A 23942-nucleotide genomic window follows, 5' to 3' on the forward strand; every position below is an offset into this window, starting at 1 on the left:
GCTGTGTGGGAAAATCCCAGCAGACCAGCAGTTTCTAATTTTCTTCCCCAGTTTGGGCTTTGAACTCACTGAAAGTCTTGGATTTAACAGCGTACCTTTGGGAACAGGCTCCTGTGACCCAGAGAGTTTTTTTTTAGCTTCCTTACGAAAAACCACATTTCTGTTTAACATCATTAACAAGAAAGGACCACACACCACTCGTGTTTTGATTCAGCTGCACTGGCTAAACGTTTACAGTTTGTTTTTACAGCCTTTCATGGATCAGCTGCGTATTATATTACAGATCTATCACCTCCACATTCAGCCTCAAGGTCGCTGATGTCATCCTCCCAACTATTTTTTTTAAAAAATATTGGTATATCTTGCTTTGCATGTGTGTATCTTTAGGTTAACTCCTGCTTTAAAATGCTTGTTATTAGAAAAAAAAAAGTGACTTGAGGTTTAAAAAGCATCAAGATTTTTTGTAATCAGACGTGATTGATTTTTCTAAATTCTCATGTACATCCTTAGAAACCATAAAAATCACATAACAGCATCTACAAAACCATTAAAATATAGCTTTATTGAAACATGATGTTAAAGCGATCACATTTAAGTTTGCGTGACATACAGTACATACAAACATCAGGCACAGATTTGGTAATCATCTTTGACTCGTGCAGGCAGCGAAAAGTGTCTGGAACTCACATTAACCAAAGTTTAAAGAAACCACACACACACAAAAAAAATCTTTCTGTGGGTTAAAAACAACACAGATACTCCACATAAACTTTGATTAAATAGAAAAAACACACAATGAAGGAACAGCCACAGGCCTCGTTACATTCAGCTGAATTTCCTTCATGATCCCCAGCTTGGACACATTCGGGACATTCAGGCCAGAAAAACACTGACTGTTCAAACTTGGATAAATTGTGCACCTTTTCCAATCAACAAATTCAACACCCACACACCTGTAGACAATCATCAGGCTGAAGCAACAATTAGAAAGCGATGTAAACAGTTCAGGCAGCCGCGAAACTACACAGTGAGGAGTGCAACGATTAACGGCATGTATGTCAGCAGTGACAGCGCTATGCACACAACAAGTGAAATATTAAATAATCCAGAAGCATGAAATACACGTCTTTCAGGTTCTTATCTTCTCTTTTTAGTGTTGGTCTTATCCTGCATGAATATACTGAAGTTCAAAAAGAAAAGAGGAAAAACAAGAGACCTGGTGCGATTATCTGTAGGATGATTTCCAAATGTCACATAACGGATATACGAAGGATGTAGAGACTAACACAGAGATAATTAATAAGCCGATGCTTTAAATAAATCAGGTGGTTGGCAGTTTGGGAGTCGTGGGATCGCCACTGTTTACAAAGCTCTTGCAAAAAATGTTTTGTTGCCGCCAACCTGACCAGCAGGGGGAGCTCTAACAGAGACGAAGTAACACCATTACCCTTCATGCTGTGTGCGAGTCAAGCATCTCACCGTGTCGTGCATACAATACTGCTCAGAAGGAATTTTATGAAATACGAGGGAAAGGTAAATATGTGCAGGATGTCTCTTGTCAGGTGAATGAACCTAAACAACAATGAGCTAAGGATCAACTTTTAAATAAAACACAAGTTCACACACACTTTAAAGCTTTCACCAACACACAGAACCCTTAAGAGTCTCTTGCAAAACCCACGGACACTTTAATCAAGTAACAATTTGTGTATGTACGTGTTCAGCCTGTTTTAAAGAATCTAGACTCACTCAGGTCACAGTAAAGCAGCATTTATCCTCATTCAACGCTTTCCACGGGCACATAGCAAATACGTCACACCGAACGCTTGAAATGACACACCTGTGAAAATGTACTTTGGGCTTTTGTTAAACCTTTTTGTACCTGAAGCTGATTTAGACCAGCATTTGGATTTCTCTGAGCCCCGACCGGCCGAGCTGCGGAGAGCGAGGCTAGACATCCCTGTCTCATTTTAATTGCTCCAACGTTGATCAGCCACACCAATTAAGGGAACTGCTTTTAAGAAACCACAAAGGTGGCTTCGGTAAAGAGACCTGGCCTTTAAAAAAAACATTTCAGCAGGTGGGTTTAATGTTGTGGCTGACTGAGAGCAGAGTCTCACCAGTGGAAACTGAGGAAATGATGTGAACAAAAACTCTGAGCTTTAGAGTCGTGAGTAAATACTTCTGGGAGTGTGGTTGGAAATAGCAGCACAATCTAAGCCTCCAGCTACGACTACAAGGAAGTGTTCACCGGGAATGCAGGAACTACTGTTTTTCAGTGTTCAGAAAGCAATCAATTGCTTTTACTCACTTCAATAACCTGACCAGCATGTTATAGCTTAACCAAAACGACCCTTGGGTGCCAGGCAGACACTTTCCAGCTCTCATTTATTTAATACAGCATTGAGACACTTTGTGGTGGAGGTGACAGTGTTAAAGCACATAAAGGCCATATAAATAGCTGTGATATAAATATATGAACTCAAAGATATTCACTTTGGGTGAAGGTCCTTTGAAAGTTAAGCAGAGTTAACTCCTCTGTGGAATAGAGCCATAATACAAAATGTGAAAAATCAGCGCCGCCCTCATTTTTTCAGGCCACAACGCTCAACCAGGCAGAGGATCCGTGTGGACATCGTAGTAATATCTTAACTTAAAGCTGCCAACTTTTAAAGTTCAAGTTAAAATATTTGGCCCTTTGGCCTTCCTTGTGATCTATCCTGACATGTTTTCAGACTGACTGCAGTCACTGGCAGGTCAGGTTGGGTCTACTGAGCCAGGCCCAGATCTGGATCATCTCCTGTGGGGTCCTTGGGTGAACCAGCATTAAGCTCTTGTAAGCGCAGGGGTTCGACCTGTATTTCTCCTCTATGTTAAAAGTCCTGAAGCCTTTGTGCTTTTCGGGGGCCAGCCCCAACTTACGAAGACACATACCCGTGTAGACGTCATCTATTGGGTACAGAGCTACGCGCTGAGATGCGTTATGCAGGCGAAAGGCGATGTCACCTGAATAAAGGTAGCCGCCTCCTCCTGCGTACGGTGGGTAGATTCCAACATACATGCTCTCTGGTATGAAGTATTTGACCCTCTTGTCTCGGTGGGGCCCCGCATTCGTGATCACATCACCCACAAACAGGTCCTTGGCTTTGGGTCCCGAGAGCCCCTTGAGAAAGTCCATGATGCGGTAGGTGTTAACGAAGACGTCGTCGTCGCCTTTGAAGATGAATTGGGCGCCGGAGCAACGTGCCTGGATCCACTCCAGGAAAAGAACTTCTTTGACAGTCAAATTGAAAAACGAATCACGGAAATCCCACTGGATGATGTCTTTATGGCGGGCGTTCTCAAAATGCAGCATACCAGACAGATCTGGGTGGTGGTCTCCAGGTGTTGCGTTACCAAGGAGGAAAATGGTAACCACTGTCCGATTGGCTAATACGCCTGCTTTTCCCCAGGACTGACGGATGGCCTGGCGGCGATCAAAGTGATGCACCAGCGATTTGACAGCCAGCAGCAGAAACGGTGGCTCCTTGCAGATATCCATCTGGTCCATAATGATCGGGTAGGAGCGGCAGCGCATGTAAAGCAGGAAGTCCTTGAAGCGGGGCAGCAGGGAGTTGTAATCTTTTACCTGAGTGGTCACCCTGAGGTTAGGCTGACAGACGTTGGATGTCAAACTGGTGTCATTGAGCCACTCAGGGATGTCGCTGCTGCGGTTCGTCATGAAGATGTGATTGCTGTGAACGTCCAGAATCTGCTGCTGGCGGTTCCAGTAGGCCGAGCTGGGAGCCACTTTAGCCCAGAAGCGTTTGGAAGGGATAAGAATCTTTTGATGTCCACTTTTGTCTTGGTTGATGTTCCGCGAGATGATGATGAAGATAAAGAGGTTGACCATAGTCAGTGACACCACAACCTTAAGCCTCATCTTTGGCAGCAGCCCCATGACAGATTACCGCACACGCTGACACCTGTGCAGACACACAGAAGAAGAAACAAAGACTTTAGTCTTCACTACAAACTGATCTTTAGTTTTCATCTTTTACCTTATTCTCAAATCACTCAGGTAATTTCAGGTAGGAGGAAGCACGAGGGAGAACAGTTATCTATGGTGAAATGAGCAGGTTTACAACTTCCCTCTGTTGAGAAACAATGGGTGGAAAAAGGAAGAGAAGACACCTCAACCACACTGACAAAACGATCACATGGAAACCCCCGTTTGTGTTGTAAGACGTTGTGTAAAACTATGTCAGAATAGTTTGTTTATCCAAAGCAACAGCAAGATTACGTATTGATCTGATCAAGAAGGTCAGAGGTCAAACTGCTGATAAGACTGAAGCAGAGTGGTGTCATCTTCACACTGAATCACTTGACTTTTCACAGGTTGACTGATATGGTGTATAATAATGCTTTGTTTGTTTGGCTGTCATAGTTACTTCTGAGTGAACATGCTGGTTCACTCAGAAGTGATGGCTGTGCTTTCCAGTGAGGGTTAAACTGATTTCTTACAAAACACTTAAAAACTTCCTGTAAAACTTATGAGGTGGCATGTCTCCATTATCACCATAATCAAATCACAGGTAGGGTAGTTTTTTTTCTTGGAATAATTAAAAACAAAAAATACTCCTCCTACGGCAGACACAAAGATAATTTAACTTTGAGCTACCTAACTAGATCTGCAATCATCAGGCCTTGCTATTTTGTTCACTTTATTTATGTGTGTTCATGCAGCATGCGTTCACAACTGTGAGCCTGAACTGATCTAATTACCAAGCTGCGTGTCCAGACCAGTCCAAACTAAATATGAGAAACCAATTAGCAAATGATCTGCTTGGTGTAAGGAGAGTTCAAGTTTACCACATTAACTGTCGGGATGAAGCACGATAAGGTAGTCTGCCTGAAATCACAGCATACACCTGCATTTCCACTGACAACATGTTTACTCGTTTACTACGCCAGAGGGCAATTTAACGGAAGGCAAACATTTGAGGATTCATTGTCCTCCTCTCTGCTTTTGTATCCTTTGCTTAAACCAATAAGAAATGAGGACGACATGTGAGCTTGAACAGACAATACCGTCCTTTCAGGAGGCTCAGCTGTGCCTCAGGTTTCTGTTTAGTCACGCTTTCCCCTCTGAAAATGTCCTTACCTGGAGTTCCCCTCACTTTCTCCTTTTTCCTGCAGACCAGTGAAGCAGCCACTTTAACGCAATATTTTCATCAAGTTATTGATAAACTACATGTTTTGGTACTGCTTAACCATACTTGTGACAAAGTCTAACCGAGTAAATGTTTTCACTGTGAGGCTGCACACTTCTGGGCAAATTTCCAATCTTAACAACACTCTGAAGTCATAAAGACTAAAAGTAAAATAAAAAGACGACTGGATAATGATATAAGATTGCAAGCTCTGAAAGCCAAAAAGGGTCTGCTCATCTGGGAGACATTAGGGCTCATTTAGGGAAAGTGCTTCTTGATCATCTCAGTCAGAAAAGCCGCTCCCCAGCATTGTTTCCAATCGAATAATTTCAGTGATTTCAATGAGATAAAGACTTTTGCTGCTGTTATTTATTGTTAAAAATCAAGCGCAGCCTCTTCTTTTCTGCTTTTTGGCACGACCGAGGTGCCTGTTTGCTTTCACTTTCCTCTCATCTGCGTCTGCAGACATCTCATCGCAGAGCTTTTGGGACAGACAAGACACTTTGAGTTATATTTTAGGTTTAAGGAAATCCCGTTGTAGCATTAAAGATTACAAGACACAGGATTTGTTTGCTGTTAACCAGGCACAGGTAGGTTATGAGGCACTAGTTTGTGTTGCTGGGGATTTTCATTGTATCTGACAACTGTTTAGTCTTTTTTTTTTTAGAAACATTTGGGTGTAAGGGTACTGCTCATTGGTGTGTTTAGAGATGGTGTAGGTGTTTTTAATTCTAAACAACTTACAAGAATTTAATTTTGCCTTCACCTGTTTCCACCAGGTTTTGGCCCCAGAGAGCCGAGTCAGGACATTAAGACTTATTTATCTTCATTACAATTATCAATGTAAACAGCTCAAAAAGCGGTGCGAGCTCTGCCTGATGAGCTAACAGATCTGAACTGCTCCCTGGATCCTTCCTGCCTCTGTATTGTGTTGCTCTCTCAGCCTCCTAGCAACAACTCTCCACTGCTGCACTCCTGTTTGCTCTTCTTTTTCTATTCCGTGAGCCTCGTTCACTCCTCCTCACTCTGCCCGTCTCCATCAGGTTTCCTCTGTTCCTTTGAATTTGTTCTGACTCAACGCAGGATAGGAATACATCACACTTATCAGTATTATATCACCAAACAGACAAGCATGGACTTATGCTAGTTTTCCTTCAATCTCCTCTTCTCCCTTACTCTCATGGATAATTAAGCTTTCCCTTCCTCTGCATCCCATACAAACAAGATCACTTCTGGGAAACAAGTGGGTGGGTCGGTGGGGGAGGCTTCTTAAGAAGAAAGCTAAACAACATGTAGATGAAACCACAACTTCTGGACCTGTAATTAACCACCAGTAGTCTGCAGCAAAATCCACGCATACCTGCCTAAGTCTGGCTGACCATCTGCATTTGGTTTAAGACATTAAACTCAGTCATAGTGTTTCACATCGAGGCCATTTTAGCTGAAGCAATTAAGGCATGTTGGTGGTTTGACACACAAATATCATGCTTCTAGCTGTCAGCATTAAAAAGACAAGGTCTACACTTGTGGTTGACACTCACACAAAAACAGATTAGGCATAGTAAGGTCATGCACCAAACTTTAAGCTATAGTTTCAGTTCTTTTGCATTCAGTCAGTGTTGTTAGAGCTGACTCCAGCTTAAAGACAGTTAAAATCAGTTCACACATGATTTTCTTAATCTTGAAATATACATTAAATGAAAAACAAAGATGTGGAGGCACTGGAGGATGTGGAGATGTCTGGTCACGGTTAGTTCCTGACTTGAGTGCATTTGACAATAAAGCCTGCCTTGAAAGGACAGCTGGCAAGTGACAGCCCTCCTGCTTCTGCTGGGACTACTGTGGTTTTTCTATGTTAGGTTGCAGTTTCCTGGTAGGTAGAGTTAATCAGTGCAACTGGGAGCACCTGGCCAGTTTCTCTCATTTTACACAACACATTCGAACACTCATTCAACCAGTAACACTACTGACTAACAAACCTCATAATGTAACTTGAGGTTTTTGGATTCTTTGGGTTAATAATTCATATATTCTGGTTTAACACAGAATCTCTCTCATAATTTGTTTTGGCTCATAATGTCTTCATTATATTATGATATGTCTTTCCATGCCTGCGAGCCCACTGAGGTCCGCTTTGGCCTGAGTGACTTAAATCCCATCAGACAGTGGGTGCAATGGTCCACGCCTGCCTGTTCTTTTGGGACTGTGTGGACTCTTCCTACCGATCTACATTACAATCAACTATCTACGGCAGCAGACTTCAAAGTATAACAGGAATGACTATTCGACCGTCGGCCTTCCAGATGTCTGTGTCCATGTCTGCAACACAGTATAAGCAAGGCATAAGCTGGACTATGACACGGGCACGCTCACCACAGGAAGTGTGAGAGACCTCGAGTGATCAGAGGCAAAAATCAGCTCCAGACAGCTGTTACACAATTCTTCCACCATTTCTTCCATGGAAAACTTATGAATTTTACTTCCTCTGGAGCTCAGTGACCAAAGGCTTACTTATAGGTACGCTAAAGGACAAGTAAGTTCGAAAATTAAGGGGCGGGGGAAAAAGTGCAGTGCTGCAATGGCAAGAGGTGAACTTAATTCATTACACAAAAAGACATCAGAGCTTCAAAGCAATAGAAAAAAAGTCACCGTTATCATGTTTCATAATAACTGGAAGCAACTGAATTCAATTGTCTGGCCCCACCAAGTATGCTGGAAAGCTGTCTGCAAGTGAACACAACTGACTGATGGCCTTCTTGATTTGATTAATCTAACTAGATCTAGTTACCTCATAAAACCTCATCAATGTATTATTTTTAAATGGACCCTCATTTTAAGGATATGCAAAAACACATTTAGATCCAGAACATAAGCAGTGCCCCAAGAAAAGACAGTATGAGTCACATCCTGTCATCACAGGAAGCAGTGCACACCTATACTTGTTATGGTGCAAAGTACTCCTAAAAATTACAAAATAAGTGGACAGAAAGTTTTATTGTATTTTTTCTTAAACCGACTGTATGCAGAATCCACACAGAATGAGGAAAAAAAGTCGAATTATTAATAAACTAATAATAAGAAATAGTCTCACTGTGGTAAAAGACAGCAATGGAGCATGATAACGGTTCAGGCAGAGATGAAGAAACGCAATGTCAAAAAGCAGTCTGCAAACATCCGCAGTGGCACTTTTATTGCTCACAATAAACCTTTATGGCTCTTCTTTTGCAGAATTCGTCTGACTTGGCTTTAAAGATAAAAGATAATTATACTTTATTTAGATAACGGATTCCAAGACAGTCAGGCTTCTTTTACACAGATACACTTGACTACTTTGATTCAAGTCAACCATCAAAAGATGCCTATTAAAAACCTTTGTGGTATGATTAGGATTTTTGGGGGGTTAAAGGACTATACATTATACACTGAAACAATAGCATGTAATCTATTTTTGATTTTTTTATTCCATATAGATACAATTTGCCACCATCGGGACAAGACCTCTCTGTGTGTACTTTACATGTTCTTCCTGTATCTGCGTAGGTTGTCTATGGGCACTTTGGTGTAGTTTGTAACATAATTATCTGATCCGCTTTTAAACCTCTCTCCATTATTCATTAACTTTATGTTTATCTATCATGAAGCTTGTGGTGACACCATATGGTGTCGGGTAACAAACAGGTCTGTGGGATTGTGATGAGGTCAGTAATTTACCAGACAACACTAGACTGTGTTTGACCAGTGTGGCTTCCACCTGATAAAAAGGTTCACTGAGGTAAGCCATCCCACCTGAGTGGGGGATGGGTGTGAGACACTACAGAACAATGGCAGCTTGAAGGGCTGGGTTTGTACGCTTCTTAGTGGACCTTAATAGCTTTCATGATTATGTTTAGATGGCTTTAAATACTATACTGTGGAGAGAACCGATGAACAATGCACCTTCCTAAAACCTTAAACTTCATGTGTAAACATAACAGAATATAGCTATACAGATCTAAATGAGAGTCTTAATGTGACCGACATGTCAAGAGATGCACTGCCTATTCAAAACATTTCCAACGACGCACATTGTGTGATCTTACCTGTGCAGGTGAGTGGGCCTCTTCAGCTCTTGTTCTCCTGGTGTCTCCTCAGCACTTTTACCCCATACTTTTGTGCACTGTCTGGGGACAACAGCCAATGGGGAAAAGGGATCGGGAAGGGGAGGAGGCAGAGAAAAGACTGAATCTGCAAATGAGAGAGAAAGAACCCAGATGTCAATATTGAGGAAGAGAGCATGAGGACAAAAAAGACATCAGTTCTAATTTTATATACTGAAAGCGTGCTTCTTAAAGAAAGAACCAATAACCCTGATTTAAATACAAAATGATAAATATATCTTTATTAGTGTTTCTAGTAGAAGAACTGGTGAAGTCTGACCTCTGTGAGCAGTCATGATTGGGTGGGAGGGTGTATACAGCTTTTAATAATAAAATACAGTTTTATGTGTGATATTTGGAACAGATGTAGATTTGCTGTTAATGAAATTAAAACCCTGGTGTCAAAATTCACAGTAAAACAGAACTTGGTTTCATTTAATTTCACTTCAGGGAGGTTCAATCATTACTATGATTTATTTTTGTATCTTTTCCCGGTTTTCATTTTTTTTATTTTTAAGTTAAGAATTTTCCTGACAGGTACCACAGGACAAAATGTGTCGACTAAATCTATGTGAAAGCAACAGAGCTGGTTTCCAGAGGGAGTGCTTTCTTAGTACAACAATAAGTAATTCCCCGTGTACAGTATTCTTACTTGAAATGCAGATCCTAACTTCATGCTGCATATAAACATGGCACTCTGATTGCCCAGTGGTACAAAAAGTGGTTCACTTCTTAACACGGTATAGTGCTATGGCAGGTTATGCTGCAAACCTATTTAGAAGAAGTGCGCTGCCACTCATGATCAACATAGCCAGGGTTTCTTTGTGTTAGCTGACTTGACAAAAACCAAAAATACTGGCCACTTCCTGTGCTACCTCTCAGGCTCCTAGCAGACACACTTATATTATCGATTTCAACATCCTATGTCACCCTTTTCTCAAGTTTTTGCATTCACAAGAGTTTCAGAAAACCTTTGACCTTTACGCCAAGATCACTGAGATTCAAACTCATTTGATATTTTTAAGGAGCACACCTATGGTATCAATTTGAAGTTCCTATGTTGCCGTGTTCTCGAGTTATTGCATTCGCAAACTTAGGCGCCAGAGAGATTTGGTATCATGACAATGGTTTTAAAAATTTACCAACTGAGCGTCAATCAGACATTATCAAAAGGAACAGATGATAGATACAGACAGGACAAAGTCTTCTGAAGTCTTGTGATTTGACGTCTATAAATGCTGAGTGATTCAAAAATCAAGCAGAGGAATTTTCTAATCTGTGTTCTATTAGCTGCGGTTCCAGAAGTGTCAGAGAAACAGATCAAGCAGAAAACATTAAGACATTTTCTGCATCACCAACTGAACCGATCTCCCGTGACAATGTGACGCACAGTCTGCATCCTTGTAACTTTATGACTGAACTACATTCACTGGTGTTTGTAACACATGACTGAACAGACTGCATGTGGGACTTTTTCGTATAGCAGCAGATAATGTCTATTACACTTAGAGCAGACCGTAAATTAAAAACAAAAACAAAAAACAAATCAGTGAGTATGTGGTGTCTCTAGCTAATGTTTAAACTTTGAACATAACCTGATCCTGACCAGGTTATGTGTTCAGAACAAGTTGCCATAACGATCTAGCGAGGTAAAAAAGAACAGTGGGTTTAAGCTTGCTAACCCATTTAACTTTGTAGCACACCTCTCTGCTCCGGTGTAGGTTATGTTCCAGATAAGAGACCAGTGAGGCGCTAAATGTATTTATTTATTTATTTTCTTAGACAGAAATGTTTGCATTTTTCTCTGAGCACCAATCAAGAAATGGTTTTAGAAGCAACTTTATATTTTATTCCCCTCTATGTTGCAGGAAATTTTATGATAATCTGACTTTCCCATATATTCAGTAAAGTGATAAATTAAATGTATACAGTCTGAGCCTGAGTTTATCTGATATACAGTTTGCCTAGAGGCTAATCACACTTACACATTTGTCTAATATTTTTAAATTTGCTGCAGCTAAAAGAAAAAGGATAACATCTCACTAAGCAAAACAAACAACATAGTTTATTAACTTAAAAGAATATCCAATTATTTTGTCCAGCTGACATGTCAGATCCTTTCATGCGCTGATGACATACTGACATGTTTGTTAAGTTAGTAATTTTTACAATACTTTTTTTGCACACTTTCAGCACCATATACACACACTCTACTTCTATAATCGCATACAGACACACACCATGACCCTCCTACCTCAATTGTCAATCCTTAATGTTTAAATTCCATAAAAATTTAGTTACTGCCACAAAACTCTGGAGGCTGGTCACTCAAGTGCAGGTAAACATCTGACTGACAGCAAAGCCATGAAACAGACTTCACATTCATGAAACACAGTGCAGACTATTATCACCATCTCACCGAAAGACAGGAGGGGTTGCTGTATTTAACAGAGCTCTTCTCTCCACAGAAACTAGACTTTGTGCTGTTCAGGACTAATACTTATTTTCAGTTTTAGAGATTTGTTTGCTTACTAATATTTGAGCTTACCCAAGGTACTTTTCCTTCTTAAGAGTCCTTAAATCTGAGCTTCTCCTCCTTACACAGACATGCCGTTGCGTGGATGTCTGCATAAAATCATCTCTCAAAGCATTTTGACTTTAAATTGTGTATGGGAGCAACTAGCAGGATCTTAAATAAACTTGTACAGTTTGTTTTTGTTAGATAAATCTCTCACAAACAGAAAGAAAGATATAAATATAAAGAGAAAAGTGAAACACAAACACACACACACACGCAATAATAATCTAATGCTTTTGCAAAAGACTGATGTAGAAAGCTCGTTTTATACAAACATGACTGGGTTTTGTTAATCATTAAACTGCCTGTGTGTGCTGGTTAGATATGAGAGGACAGCAGATAGCAAGCATAGGCAACCTCTTAACGAAACAAACTGAAAAAGCCACCGGAGGATGGCCAAACAATTAAAATGGAGTTAATCATCGAAAGGAACGCCTGGCTTTGTTCCATTTCCGTTGCTTCTCATGCTTTCCATTGTGTTTGTTTGACCATGCTGAGAAACTTTCCTCTTTTCTTTCCTGCATATGCTCCTGTACATAAGTTATTTAAGACTAAATAACAACAGTTTGTTGGGCAAATAACAAAAAAAACCTCCCAAAACAAAACTACAATGCAAGTGAACAATGCAAAAGAAAACTGTGCAGTTTTCCTATTTAAAACATTATATAGACCACGATGTTAATGCTAAAAATTAATTACAGAAACCTCTAGTGAAAAACAAACAAACACATTTTTGGGTTTAGATTGTGAGTCTTGGAGGGCATCTAAAATGGACATAAAACATATTTTTGCAGCTCTGGAAATTTCACGAGTCTCTAAAATGCTGAAAAAGGCAACACAAATTTCAAAAGTGAAAAATCAACACACCTCTTTTTACTTTAAGGACCTGTCTGACCCCGCTGAAGCTGACATCTCCAATCACTTCTGTCTCATTTTACTGCCGCTAGGCTTTTCGTACTAACTGCAGATGAAAACACTAATTACATTTTTAACAGTGAGGTTAAAGCAACGTTAACTGCCATTACTATTCAGATGAATGCACAACTAATGAAGCTCCACTGATCAGCCACGCCCTTCTCAACGTAAAACTTCATCATTTTTAGGAACTCAAAAACAGAAAATGTATCTAGGACATCCTCTTCACTAGCTGGTTGATATTTGTGGGCTTGTTTTGCAGCAGGTCTGGTTAGCACACATGTCCTACACACTCACGGTTGCAGAACACATGTCCTACACACTCACGGTTGCAGCACACATGTCCTACACACTCACGGTTGCAACCCTCCCAAAGTTGTGTGAAACAGGTCAGCAGGGCAGAGAAGCCTAAAAGGCTCAGGCTGCTAACTGCTGTGTGCGAGTGATAACAGATAAGTCTCCTCCACAGGCCACGTCAGGTCTGTGGACAAAGTTCAACCTTCAATTGATAAAGGCTAAAAAAAAATTAAAGATAAAGAGTCTAACCATTTAGAGGAGCATGCACCTGACTTAAGGGACGAATATTTATTGCAACTTCCCTTTAATTTTTTTGACCAGTGTTTATGCTGAAGGTAAAACGTCTCGTCTCTGGCACCACTTACGATATTTTGGTTTCACATTTAACGATTTCCTCTGTGGGTGTTACCAGTGGCAATGCATCGCAGTGAAAACTGGCAAAGCAATGGGCAGGTCCCAGTTTTAAGTTTTTCCTTCTAGAGCGAGTGGAGTTTTCAGCATCCTCTGGATCAAAAACAGTTTTTCCACCACATAAAGAAACTGAGCAGAAAACCTGTTAATGATTTGAGGTGACAGAGCCACTGTTCTTGATTTACCTCTCTGTGGTCTGCTTAATAAATTCAACAACAATAAAAGTCAAGGAAAGGAACGCAACAGCCACCCATACCAAGCTAAAAATGGATCTGACTGGAACACTGTCACAGATTTTTGTTTAAACAAATGTCCCATGAAGCTATACAAAATGAATCTTGGGTTATATAAATAAAGCATGATAATTACTGATGATACTCAACAAGAGGATTACTGCCTGTCCCCAGTCAGGATCATCTCAAGTACATTTTGACAGTATGCATCTAGAAGTTCATCATTTCCTTTTATCTCTCTGACATTGTAATGCATTATAAAAGCACTTTGAATTACCTTTGTATATGAATCATCATTATCCATGGATTGTAAATTGTTGAGCAGACTCTCTTCACCTTTGTAGGTTGAAACTACCAAAGATAATTTTTTGGGGAGTAATACTTCATACAAGACTAAGATATTACTGTACGAAAAATGTGGGTCTAATGGGGACACGGTGCAAAGAGAGGAGGGCCATAAATAGCCTGAAGGCTGCAACTTAAAGAGGGACTGTCTGAGCTGGAATATATCCACCAAATGTCATGGCTCCTTCTCAGAATTTTCCATTGATGTGAGACAGTCTCCTAATTTTATTTGTTGGTTCTGATCTCTGTGTTGGTTTTATTAAAATGCAACACATGCATAACTAGCCTTAGAGGACATTCTGTTAAAAATCTCCCATTCATCCTCATCGGAATTACTATAAAACCACAATAACAACCTAAATATTTCAACCTAGAGGTCCCAAAAAATTGATTCCGTTCATCATCCAAGTTAATTGGATGAGTGACAAAACGTTTCTCCCACTGAAAACGCTACGTCCAGACAAACAGAATCAACCTTTAGGGCTTTACTTACCTCAATGATTGAGCATGCACCGAGACAAGCAAGAGGTCCTTGAAGTATACAGGGTGGGATTATGTTCCTGGTTTTGTACATGAGACCCAACAACAACAACAACAACAACAACAACAACAACAACAACAATCCTAAAATAACAAAAGCCCAAAAACTGAAGTAATATCAGGAACACTAATTTCCTTATCCAAATATGGCTATGGGGTGGGTTCTACGGGGCGAAGAACAGCTCTCAAGCTCTGCACATTTATTCTCAAAACAACCTGAGGAAATGTTCTTTTTTTCCTCCTAGTAATGCTAAAGTGACCATTTCTAAGCTACAGTATAGTGATGGGGAAAGGAGAGACATTCACTGCCTCACAATAGCACTGGAACTTAAAATAGACTGGAATTTCTCATTATCAACAAATACTTGTGACCCTGGCTACACTTAGGCCACCTGCTAGTCATTTGCTCACACTCAGCACACACTGAACTTAGGTAGTGTCACTCCAGTGTGACCTGATGAGCAAAGATGAAGTGCACTCTGCAAAACGAATCATGAACTTCCAGTCTTTAGAGAAATGCATTGACAAGACCCTCCCTGCAACTATGACAGATAGCCATGTTTCCACTGAAAGGCTAATTGCAAATAATGACAGGAACTCCTTGAGAAAAACAAAGAGATTAACCGAAGATCTCTGTCTCAAGGGATTATAGTGTACATCTTAAACATTATAAAGCTTGTAAAAATGAAGTGAGACATCCTAGAAAGTGTTTGCCAGTAAGAAAAAAACCTAAATGGTAGCTTTGTTTACAGAAATTATGCATCTGATGCTAATGCAGCAAGAAAGGAAATGGACTCTTTAAGCTGATCAAGTGACAATGTTATCACATCTCCCGAGGAAGACGATAAAAACGAGTAATTTTGCACCTGCACATTTAAATTGTGAAGAAAGCGTGTATGGATTCAGATGACTGCTAAGCTTTAGCTTTAACTCTACATTACACATAATTAAACACCACCAATATCTCAAGGTTTTCTTATGAATCTACCCTTCTTTTCATCCCCTGATAGTTTTATTAAAGTCACTATTTAACCCATGTTATTATGTGCGTGCCAGCACAGCCACAACCACCTCACCATGTATACTTCTCAGGCTCCTAACATGACATGGTGAGCTGCATGCTTTTTTGCTAAAAAAATCTTTTTGAAGCTATTGCATTGTGCGTGCACAACTTTTCTTTATGTCAGACGAGATCAGAATCACATTATGATAACAAGATTATAGTTTTCCATGTATAATTAAATAAGGGAGAAAGTCCATAACTCAGACATCATTAGGCTGGAATCCTTGAATGACCTGTGATATCGAACCTACTTTGAAATATATGGAAGACCTTAAATCCACCTAGAAACAATACAAATGACAAGCCATGTGGTCTCAACTTGAAAATATCTGTCTGGTTCTTGTGCATTAGCGAACTCCTATAGCTGGCATTGCATCTACATAGTTACTATGAATGGCTAAATGGATACAGATTCTTAGGAACTGAGGCCAGGAAGTGGTTATGTGGCAAAGACAAGAAGCACAAAGACAATGGTTCACACAATGACTGTTGTCAAAAGGGAACTGATGTTTTCACATTTCTAAGTGTTTTATTATTGAGCATTTTTAATAATAGTTTAGATTTTCCACAAGATTCACCAAGAAACAATGCTTGTAAATTAATTGGGTGACAAAATAGCCACTGACAATTTAGTTTCCATTATCTTTTTTTATTTTGAGTTTGTGTGAGTTGTTGACCACTCATATGTTGCCCAACTCCAGTGTTCCTGTTACCAGACCGCTAAAAGCTACCTCATGACAAAGACTTAATGGAACAGGGGAATACAACAGTAACAAGATGACTCATTAAGGATGCAACAATTCACATTTCCATTGAAAGTAACAGCTTATAATATGAACTTACATGCGTAAGTGGAGAAGATGATACATTTTCCAATGATCTTTTATCAGTTTAATAAAGTATTACTCTAACCTTCAGTAAATTAAACCCTACTTACAAAAAACAACAACTTAAAAATCGGTGAATTTCTTTTGCTAAAAAAGTGGGCATCAAAATCTTTACTTTTAAAAGCGGACAACTATAAACCATCAACAAGAACTATGTTGTGAACCATTAACTTCAACAGTTCAACAGTAAGTTTTAAAATTAGGAGATTTAGTGAAACTACAGACACTATTAATTATGTTTAAGGCTAAAAATAATACTTTGCCTTTCACGTTACAAAGTTTCTTTTCAATGTGTTCGGGGGGTGAAGACAGCAGAAGGAAATTTCATTTTAAGCATCAACTAACTAGGACTACACAAAGATTAATGAGTCCAACAGTTAGGGGTATACGACTGTGGAACTCTCATTATAATATAAAGAACTGTACAAATTTACATTGTTTTAAAAAGTCTAACATGTCTAAAACAATAATTCAATATGAAGAATATGAACCAAATTGGAGTTAATTGAAGAAGGTTTTTTTTTTTCCCTCTCTCACGCTTTCTCTCGCCTTATTTTATTCTATTTACTTATTTTTTCTCCTTGTTATTATATGAAGTGGTATATTGCTGATTGTAAATTTGATGTTTGGTGTGCGTTAGGATCTGGAGATAAATAGTGTGTTCCTTGGTTATTAGTTGGATTGCAGATGGGGGCAGGGTTTAATAAGAATATTTTCTTCTTCCTGCTCCTTTTCACGCATTGTTACAGTGTTATACTGAGAAAAAGCATGGTTTGTGTGTATGAAAGGACAAAACTGTTAAAACTGTTGAACCAAGTGTGAAATAAATAAATAAATGAAATGACATGAAATGAAATGAAAACGCACCTTCAAACTTTCTCCAGGTGGTTTTCATATACAAATAAAGCCAAGGATACAAAGCAGTCTAAACTTTAACTTCGTAAAATGGCTCGGCTTCTTTTAGAGTACTATTGACAACATAAACGTAGGACCCAGATAAAGACAAAGTAGTACAACTCAGTCAGAAATGCTGTCTTTAGTTTCCTCAGTGTGCCATCATCCTGCAAGTCATCACTTACATTAGGCAGTTCTGTGAGTGTCCTGGCTATTATACTGGCATCACTTTAGTTTTCCTCCCATTATCATTAATGTCTTTTTAAGCCCACTGATGTATTTGCCATATTCTGGAGCGACTACGGACTGTAACATTATGGATTAATTCTGTCTACTCAGTAAGCTGTTTTTAATGGATCTTGGGAAACAGCGGCAGCAAAGCAATTTATAGCTGGTGCTAACTTGTGTGCAAATGCACATCTCTTCATATTAGTGATTAAGAAACCCTGGTATTGTGAAATGACTCCGTTTCATGTGACAAAAAGTTGAACAAGCAGCCATTCCGGAATCTCTGTTTGAGCAGTATGTCTCAACCTTTGCGGTTTAACGGGGCTAACATTGAAAGGTTCCGTTTTGAGGCTGATGTAAGGAAAAGGAGAAGAGGCTTGTGTGTTTGATTTTGACAGTCTTGTGCAGAATACAAAAAGTCAGACAAGTTGAGCCTGGATGCGCAGAGAGATCTGAGCTGCTCTGCCACTGTATGACTGACTTTATGGCTCACTCCACCGTGAGTTGATCCCTGTTGTGGGTCCAATATATAAATAGAAAAAAAGGAATGAAATTCCAGACAAATGTTATAAAGGTACTGTTTTACCTGTTCGGCTCCTTATACTTTGCCACATGTGAACAATGTTAATTGTAATTTAGAACTCTTTTTCCTGGCAAAAGATGTTCAAGGTTTTTCCCAAGCTCAAAAAGCACAGTTTTGCATAAGGCTTTTGATTTCCCTTGATTTGTTTTTGTTTTCAGTTCACTTGAATTTGCCCATTTCCGTTTAGCTTCAGTGTCTGGTTTCTTCATTAGTCCGTTTAATTATCACGATATTAAGAGTAATTTCAGAATACATTTTACAATACAAGCCTTTCATGGAGGCAGTTAATGCACAATCACGCCAAGAATCACCCCAAAATCGTGCAAAGATATATTTACCAAATTGACAAGACAATGAAAAAATATTTTACTTTTACTTTGGAATGTGTACACCCCCCCTATAAAAAATATTATATATATATATATATATATATATATATAGTCATTGCTAGATGTTTATTAAATAATGAGTAAACATGTGTACAAACATTTTTAATCACAGCAATGCTGAGGTTTATTTGGGGAGGTGGAACCAGATTTATTTATTTTTTTAATGTAAAAGAAATTCTGTTGTATAGTGAACTAACTAAAACTTTATAAATACATTTTTCCCCATTTAAAAGAAGAGCTTACTGGTGGTGTTATGTTGACCTTCATATAAAATCATTTGAATAACTGAGAACAAAATTACTAACTTCTGTTGAGCAAACAATGCCCACGAAAGGTTTGCTTTTGATGTTCAGAAACTGAAACACGTGGTTGTGTGCATAAGTGACTGTGGTCACTTATGCACACATCTTGGCATTACTGCCAAGTTACAAGCTTTATAGCGTGTAAGAAACTAAACCAAAGAAAAACAAAGAACTCCCCCAAACTCTCTGGGTGTTGGATGTGATCATGAATATTTGAGAAAGAACAATGTTAACACCGTTGGGTAGCAAACAAATGAACAACATTTAGAGAAACTACGTGAACAGGCCAAATATTTATATTCACAGTTTGGGTTCAAGTGTTGACAGTAAGGTGATAATATTAATAAAAACTGATGGTAATTAATAGAAAGTAGAACAATATTTCTGTTTGAATGCAATGTTGTAATTCAGGCTCCATGACTGTCTAAAGGTGGTTTACAGTAAGCTGAATTAATTAGATTGTTTTTATTACTTTTTGTAGGCTTCTTATCTATTGAGCTGCATAATAACACAGCTTTTTTCTATATAGAGAAGTTTTTGGCACCCAAAGAGATTTTAGAACCAAAGAAAATCACCATCACTGTAAGAATTTTTTAAAAACAGTTTCTACATTTGGTTTTCATTTAATAATTTATAAACAATACCATCGTTTAGAGGATGTAGAGAAATACCTTATTAAACAACAGAAAATATACACTGCATTCACTGTACATGGGCACACGCGCCCCAAAGACTTCTTCTGGGGATAAGCAGTGTAACAAACCTACAGTGTGTGTGCTGTGCATGTAGCTTTGCTAAGTGAACATTAAGCTGTATAGCTGATCAGGCTGTGTGACTGGCTGTCTAAATGGGGCCTTGCAGATTTCTGTGTTAACGATAATGTGGTTATAGTACAGATCTATTGGGATGCCACCATAATTAGCACCACCCCTGGGTATTGCCAGATCTCCAGTTTCAGGATGTGCTTAAATTAATGACCTTGAAACAAGAGGAAGACGGCTGAAAAGCCAAATGTATGAATTCAACTCAGAGCAAAAAAGCAGCATATGCAGCAAATGTACTTCTGTACTTGTGTGAACTCTCTCCACTGTAGTATATGAGGAAGAAACCCTTAAGTAACATCAAGCCTAAAGTAAATAACCCTCACTCCTTTCCATGTTCCTTGAGCCACTAATTTGCTTACTAACCATGATGTCTGGAATATTAATGAAGAATTTGGGTGGTATGGATTAGATGAGGCGACACATTAATCTAGGGTCAAGGTCACAAGCCTTCAATTAAAAGGACACTTGAGTTTGTTCACTTCCTGCTCCGGAGTAGACATGAAAAGAAGTATCCTTTTAATTGGCCATTTATGCAAATAGCCACTGGAAGAAACTATAATAAACTCAAAACAACCTTCTGTTATATTTCACAACAGTGCAAAAAAACTGAAAACAATAGTCATGTGTGGCTATCTATAGTGCACATGGGATGAAGCCCAAACACCTAAAAGGAAACCGTAACAGTTCCTCACCCTCCACAGAGAAACAATGAAAGCTGTTACTTGCGGAGGACACATATACTAAAGGAGGTACCCTCACACTTTCTTAAGTAGTTAGCTATCTGTCTATTAAGCTTCGTAACCCGTGGATGGTCTCCAGCTCCACTGTATTGAACTCCTTAGTGTTACAGAAGCCTGCAATCGATATTCCACCAAAATGGTGGAGTAGGACCTTTTTAAACTACTGGATGAAGGCCTGGGGCCTGCCAAAATATCAACCTGATCAGCCTACAAGTAGGAAAACATAAAGAAGATGAGGTGCTGTTTGAATGGGGAGAATGAGGACTTACACACAGTACAACTGAATGCAATTTTCTCCACTGAAACAAATGAAATAATTAAAATAAATTTTAAGATACACTTCAGTGGCCTCCAAAATAAAGCCTGTGTGAGAAACACTGCTGTACAAAAATGTGTTAATAAATAGTAAATATTAGCAGAGCTTTTCTTCCCTCAGTGATGCATGTCTGTACGGTGATGGTATTAAAGACCGACTTAGCAACACAAACAAAAAACAGTCTCACTCAGATACAAAGGTCATTTGTATTAATGAATGTGTCTTTGCGGTTATTCATATTATGTTCTGCAGCAGCCAAAAACTAGGTTAGAAAAGGTACAAAAAATATATTAAAATTTTTTTTTTTCTGTTTATCTTTATGAACTTTTTTTTCGGGCTATATGATAACCCAACGGGCAGGGCTGAGATAGATTTTGGTTGCCCGACCGGAGATGTTGCTAGCTCCGGGACGTCGGGCTAGCGATTTTGCGAGCCCTGCGTTTGGTTCTTTAGCTGTCAGAATTGCTGTCTGAAGGCCAACAAAGATACCCAACGGATTTACTTTACCAAGCGGATCTTCACGGCCATTGGGCCATTTAAACTTTTTAACTTTAAGATGTCACACTGTGTCCATTTTTGGAATTATTGTGATTTAGTAAATAATTAATAAACAGTCACTTGTATAGAACGCCTTTTACTGTCACTATACACTTGTACAATGAGATACAGAGAATCTCCTACTCAGTGCAGCTAGCTACGATAGTATCTCATTCATGAATGATTAAACTAGGTTTATGCGAAACCATTAATCAATCACAATTCACACAGCATTATCGTCACAGGCCAAAGTTGGAAAAGTCACTAAGGGACACTAAGGGGGTAAAATTTGCTGGTTGACTGGCCAGGTTGCTCCCTCAGGTGTGTGGTCAAAAACAGGGTGCTGTCTATTTGGAGCTTAAAGATGAATGACTGTATAATAAACTGAAATTGTCAGACTATGTTTTTAGAGATATATTTTCAGACAATGAAGCCAAGATAACAAACACTGATAACATTGGAAAGTTTGGCTGTTTTTGTACACACCTGGGATTCTCTGTATTTTTCTTTGGCTGGCTTTTCACTTGTCACATTTATATCTGTGAATGATTACATTTCATGTATACTTTAATGCTGATACAGAATTTAGATGAATTGTACAGCACACTGTCGTAGAAAAATGTACATTTTCTAAGAGAAAATATCAGCTCTACCAAAATGAATTGATTAGACACGTTTCTGCACCATGTTTCTGTTGACCTTTTGAGTCCCTTTTTATTTTTCTTACTGTATCCAAATCAGTATGGGCTACACCCCTGATCTATAGTACAGCAATTTCAAATAAATATCATAGACTGGACAGATGTAATTTTAACAACATATTAAAACTAATACTGTTAATTTTGGCGCCTTTACATTCATTTTATCCACTTTGTATTCGTAATTCCATAACAGACCAGTCAGAAACTTCACCATGACTGATAAGCAATGCTCATCCTAAGTGTGGTTTGGATGTTTCTGTCTAAACATAGCACTGGTACAGGGCTGACGCACACACATCTGTGCAGAAAAACCCTTGGAAAATGTTGCTCGTGTGATTCAGAAATTTGATCATGAAGTGCATACACAGGAAAAAAAGGCAGAGAACAGACAGAGAAGGAAGAACAGACAGTTATATTGGGAACTTGTTTGTCCAGGTTTAACATTAACACCAAGTTTAAAACTAACTTTCCTCTGTGCTACTTTTACAGATTGTTTATATGTCCAAAGCAGGGAGGTCAAGCTCATTTTTAACTCAAGGGTACATACAGCCCTAGTTGATCATAAGTGGATCACTTGTTTAATCACTTAATGATAACCTACATGTTTGTGAAATTTCAACAGTGTATCTCCGTATTTTCACATTCATAGGCTTAAAGGCTCAAATTAGGTCCTATTTACTCCAGTTCCTAAATGAAATGCATTGCAGTACAATTAAACACATTTTTGAATTTTTTATTCATTCCTATTTTGAAGTTAGAATAAGGGAAGAATGTGTTTACAGTGATATGCGACTTATTTTCAGGGCATCTTAGGATGGTCAGCAAGAAAGATTATTGAACTTTTTCTATGTTGATTATTATGCAGTGATTTTACTGCTTAAACTTGGCTATATATGGCTAATAAAATAAATATTGACAAACATTTCCATCTTTAAGGTTTAAACAACATGCTGGAATCTGTAAAGATTTTTTTTTAACTTCCCAGACATTTTCACTCCCAGAGATTGCTGGCACAGCTCACCAAGAATGAAAATGCATTTTGGATTTTAACCCTATTTAGTGGTCGAGACTTAACTGGGTAGTCCACCCCGGCCACATGTTTTGACACCCCTGCATTCGATGTGACACTTTTTGATTGAGAATAGCTACAAAAATGTCTTACTTTAGTTTTTGATTCAGTCACTTCCAAGTGCCCGAAGTGCTTTCAGTCTTGCTCAAGTTATTGTTAATCATAAACACATCTTTATATTTGATAGGCAGCTTAAATATTTACTGCATTTAACCCCGAAACAGGTAAGTCCATTAATTCATTAAGGTTAGTCATTTAGCCCTAAAGCAGAATAATGCTGTATTTTTAAAGATAGTACTGCTTTACAAATGCCACGGCACTACGTCTTGTCATAGTCTGTTCTTCCTACTGCGTTTCTGGTTTCTTTCTTGAGTTTTCCTGAAAAGGAACAAGCACTTTTCATGTACAGTCCTGTTCCCCGAGTAACTCGGACTTTCCTGGAAACTTACTGGGTCGGTTAACTTACTATGAGGATCTAGTTCAGCTACTCGATATGACTGTTACTCCGGACAGGTGGGAAAAAATAAACTCGGTTGAACTCACTTGCTTGGCAGTCAGCCTAGAGACACTCCGACAGCGGCGAAATAGTGAAATAAATCCATCACGTGCCGTTTCCGGTGGCTAATCGTCGTCTGTTTACCGAGGACCTCCCGTGTTTTCCCTCCGCTAACAGCCGAGATCTGCTGCTTATCGCGACTGGTCTATTTTTTAACCGTCTCAATTGTGACTGCACTCGCGGTCGCGGCACCTCCCAGATCACGC

The 23942-nt window shown here is 39.0% G+C and overlaps 1 protein-coding gene across 1 annotated transcript; it reads right to left on the reverse strand.

Moving 5' to 3' along the window:
* Window positions 1-537: 537 nt before the first annotated feature.
* b3gnt2b (UDP-GlcNAc:betaGal beta-1,3-N-acetylglucosaminyltransferase 2b) lies at window positions 538-23942 on the reverse strand. Its single transcript, XM_082557122.1, has 3 exons — window positions 23724-23942; window positions 9272-9416; window positions 538-3965 (listed from the first exon to the last, which is right to left on the reverse strand). The coding sequence occupies exon 3, from the start codon at window positions 3938-3940 to the stop codon at window positions 2747-2749; it is 1194 nt and encodes a 397-aa protein (XP_082413248.1). The 5' UTR covers window positions 3941-3965; window positions 9272-9416; window positions 23724-23942; the 3' UTR covers window positions 538-2746.

Source organism: Aulonocara stuartgranti, assembly GCF_965226115.1.
Source record: "Aulonocara stuartgranti genome assembly, chromosome: 13".
Classification (NCBI taxonomy): domain Eukaryota; kingdom Metazoa; phylum Chordata; class Actinopteri; order Cichliformes; family Cichlidae; genus Aulonocara; species Aulonocara stuartgranti.